General features: G+C 36.8%; 1 protein-coding gene across 3 annotated transcripts in view; it reads right to left on the minus strand.

The window, feature by feature from the left end:
* The window catches only part of LOC111866941 (protein AF-10), a 31,337-nt gene extending 28,445 nt beyond the window's left edge, over positions 1-2,892 (minus strand). Inside the window, exons 1-3 of one of the 3 annotated variants that reach the window (XM_023856327.2) lie at positions 2,559-2,892; positions 2,298-2,377; positions 1,971-2,135 (exon numbers count right to left, since the gene is read on the minus strand). In XM_023856327.2, the coding sequence (XP_023712095.1) occupies positions 1,971-2,135; positions 2,298-2,377; positions 2,559-2,667 (354 nt within the window). In that variant the 5' untranslated portion in view covers positions 2,668-2,892. Of the gene's footprint in view, positions 1-1,970; positions 2,136-2,297; positions 2,434-2,558 lie in introns of those variants that run through there. The other 2 variants (XM_033752473.1, XM_023856328.2) reach the window with 2 other exon arrangements.
* Between the last annotated feature and the right edge of the window lie 929 nt (positions 2,893-3,821).

Below are 3,821 nucleotides of genomic sequence, written 5' to 3' on the forward strand. Positions count from 1 at the left end.
CTTCCACTAGCGGAGTTTAAATGCCTGACTGGCCAAAACTGGGTACTTTGGCTACGACGACCTTACTCATGACTGGCACAAACTGGGCACTTCGGCACTTAAAGGTTAACTAGTGTGACGGACCAGAATGAATAAAGTAAAAAAGTTATGAAGCTCTTCATTATGCAATTTTCTCCAGTCTCCTATTATCTCTTTCCCTCTTAGGTCCAAATATTATACCCTGCACGTAACCACACTGTTCTCAAAAAACCTTAGCCTATGTTCTTCCCTTAATGTTAAAGACCAAGCTCCATACCCACACAAAACTACAAGTGAAATTACCATTTTGTATATTTCAATTTTTATGTTTCTTACAACAACTGAGAAGACAAAAAAGATTCCAAACTGCATGGAAGTAAGCATTCTCCAAATTTAATCTGCTCATTAATTCCCTCACAAATGAAATTTTAATATGTTACTGCTGTTCCCAAATATTTGAACTTTTCCACACTTTAAAAGGATCTGGCAGCTATCCTTCAGGCTTCCAGCTCCAGTGACTGAGGTTAGCTTTTTCTAACTAACCAAACACAATAAGTGCCTTCCATCTGTTCACCTGAAGATGGAAACAGATTCAGTTTCTGGGCTGCTGTGTTCTCTGCAGTACAAGCCGAAGGACCCAAAATCTCACTAATCCTAAGTGTTATACACCATTATCAGAATCTCTTACAACTGTCTACTGTAGCTATCTTCACATTACAATTTTGCCCTGCATTCTCGTGATGAGACATCAACACAAACTCAGTTTCTTATGAGTTTACTTCTAGACCAGCCCCCTTACTGGTGTCCATTAGACCTCCTACGTTTTTCTTTATGGTATAAATTATTATCAATACAGAACAGAAGCTGATGTGTTCCATTTAATTTCAATCCTCCCTATTTTCTTGATCTTCCTAATGGCACATTCTATGGCAAAGTTGAAAAGGACTGCCTTGTTTCAAACCATTCTGAATATGACAATTACCTGGCAATTGCACTGGGTCTAATAAGCAAAAGTATTGGTAAATTTTTAAACAAACTTGGTGAAGATCGCCTACACACATTCACTTCCGTCTTAAATGCAATTTGGTGAAGGTACTGTCATACTAGAAGAGCATACATATGCAGTCACCATATTACAGAATCCCCATATAATCTATGGAAACACCTGTACACTATGAAATTCAGTCAGCCATGATAAATATCACAGTGTAAGAGTAAAGTCACCACTTATACTGCTGGGTCTGACACGGATGATTCTATTTCATAAACCATAAAACACTATTCTTTGAAGGAAAAAAGAAAAAACGAGCTTTCGCTTCCTCAACAATGAAACCTTTTGAACTCTTCAAAATTTTGGACCTAATTATTTGCATTATAAAATAAATTATATTTGTGGCATATGCTGATGATCTATTTTCAAAGGGGCCATTTCCACATCGTAGGTTTGTTACCTGCATGGATATATGGAAAATAAAGGAAATGAATTTATGTTTTTGAAGTATCATTTGTATAACTTATATGTTTCAGATTTTTTAGAACTTAACAAAGCAAATATATACATTATGACTTTGCAATCAAAAAACAATTCTGAACCAGTATAGATTGCTGGAATGTTAAAGCTTTTCTTTGGTAACATTCAAAATCAACACAGCCCTAAAAGCAATTAATGCTGCAGAACTTACCCAAAATAAAGAGAAAGCCCTGAACAGTTTAAAGTTTAAAACAAAGTTTCAGCTGGGATTCTCAAGATAACTCTTAGTACCAATAACCCACTGAATACTGAGTTAAAAACACACAGTGCCAGTAAAATTTTGCTCAATAAGCAGTGAAATTTCCAAACTAAACTATGTACTACCCAAATGAAAACCATAACAATTCAACTGCACATATGCCAGAAACCAATGATTTCTGGTTAAATATGGTTTGCTACAGCTAAACCACATGCTGATTACCTTACTGAAGCGTTCTGTAGGGATGAGCTGCAAGATGATTGGTTCCATTGTCGTCACATTGCCAAAGCGTACCTCAGGAATGTACAGCGCACAAACCACATGAGCCCAGGCACTATTGTCAGTTTTTTTGAGTGCGCCATCCTTGCTGGGGCATAGCTCACATCGCTGTAGACATGGCAGTACAGCATACGAAATAGATAACAATCACAATTTCCACAAAAACTTGCACAGAAAACCTGCAATCTTGTACAGCCAACAAAATGTAAACACAACATGTGTGCAGATTTTTTAAATGTGTTTTGAGAAGTGGAATATTTTAAAACTCACCACTCTAGCTGCGCGTTCTTGACTCTCACATTTTCGACAAAACCATGGCCCTGTCGGTACTGTCACAATTCCGTAACACGCTGCAAAGAGAATGGCTACAAAAGTGACCTCTATATGGAGTTGATTACTTTTAAATCTGCAATGCAATCATAACCTCTTTCAGTTATTTTTATGACAGTCTTTAAATCCAAGCTAGGGAGGTCTAGGCCTATCTCTGAGTGGGTCTCAGTAAACAAAGAATCTATTTTGGGACACACTTACCCTGGTGTACAGCCACGGTGCATCCCTGACCATCACAATAAACAAGGGGGTTCTCAGCCCACCCTCGTTCATCCGAACATACACAGCACCCTCCTACCATCTCCTTCATAATGGGATAAAAATGCCTTCGATGAACTAGCGTCACTTTAGAAGTGGCTTGTTTTTCATGGTTATGCAGTTTCTCACGCCATGTTTCACAAATTAATAATCATCTTCCAATTTATGTACAGCGACTAACACAATTTCTTCGTTGATTTTACCAACAATTTTAAGGCTTATACATTCTTTTACACTTAATACATATCGATAAATACACCACTTCCTACACAATAAAACTGCGCATGCGTAATGGCGGGAGTACAGAGGTCCGCGCAAAAAACAGTCGAAAATCAAACGGGCAGCGTTCAGAAAAGTAATACTCCCTACACTAAAAGCTACAGTACCTCAAAATTCCAAAAGTTTCCAGGGAAAATGCAAATAAATAAAATTATTAAAATTAATCCATTTGTATAGTTTAACTGTGGTATAACAATAATTGTAATTAAAATCATATTTTACGATATCGTCGGTGTTTATGTTGATGATAAAGACTGGGGAAGAAGAAGACAATGGCAACGATAATAGTAATGTTGATAGCAATACTTCTCGAAAGTACATCATATACCGTAGAAAAACAAAGCACTTCAGAAAAAACATTTTGTGCATACCATGTTTAAGTTTTCACCCACTATTTTTCTGCACTTAACTGATTAACTAACGTCATGGAATCGACTCCTTGGGAAGCCAACAGTCCCTCAGCTTCACAAGAATTTCCCAACATTATGAAACCAGCAGGTTCGTTAACAGGAGTCCCTCATGGGTCTCTATGCTCAGCCAAATTAATTCAGTCCATATCCCAACCAAACAAACGTGAAAAATAATTCTTAGATCTCATGATGTTGAATTAGAATTTATTTGCATCACATAGATCCCTCCTAGATTTTGATCCATTGTTGAAATAAGCCAATATATAAATCTTTGGCATGTACTATAATGATGGTTGTATACATAATAATTGTATTATTAATGTTATATACCAGGAAAAGGGCGTCATATTTTAAGGCCAGTTGGTAAACTGTCATGGTAGATCTATTGGTTTGAAGGTATTGCTTCAATAAAATGACAATATCCAGCCACAGTCATAAATCTCCGTTTTACTCATTTGACATATTACCATATTGAGCAGCACATTTTGCAGATTTTAATTTCAGTCCAAGCCTTCTA

Source organism: Cryptotermes secundus, unplaced genomic scaffold (assembly GCF_002891405.2).
Source record: "Cryptotermes secundus unplaced genomic scaffold, Csec_1.0 scaffold899, whole genome shotgun sequence".
Taxonomy (NCBI): Eukaryota; Metazoa; Arthropoda; class Insecta; order Blattodea; family Kalotermitidae; genus Cryptotermes; species Cryptotermes secundus.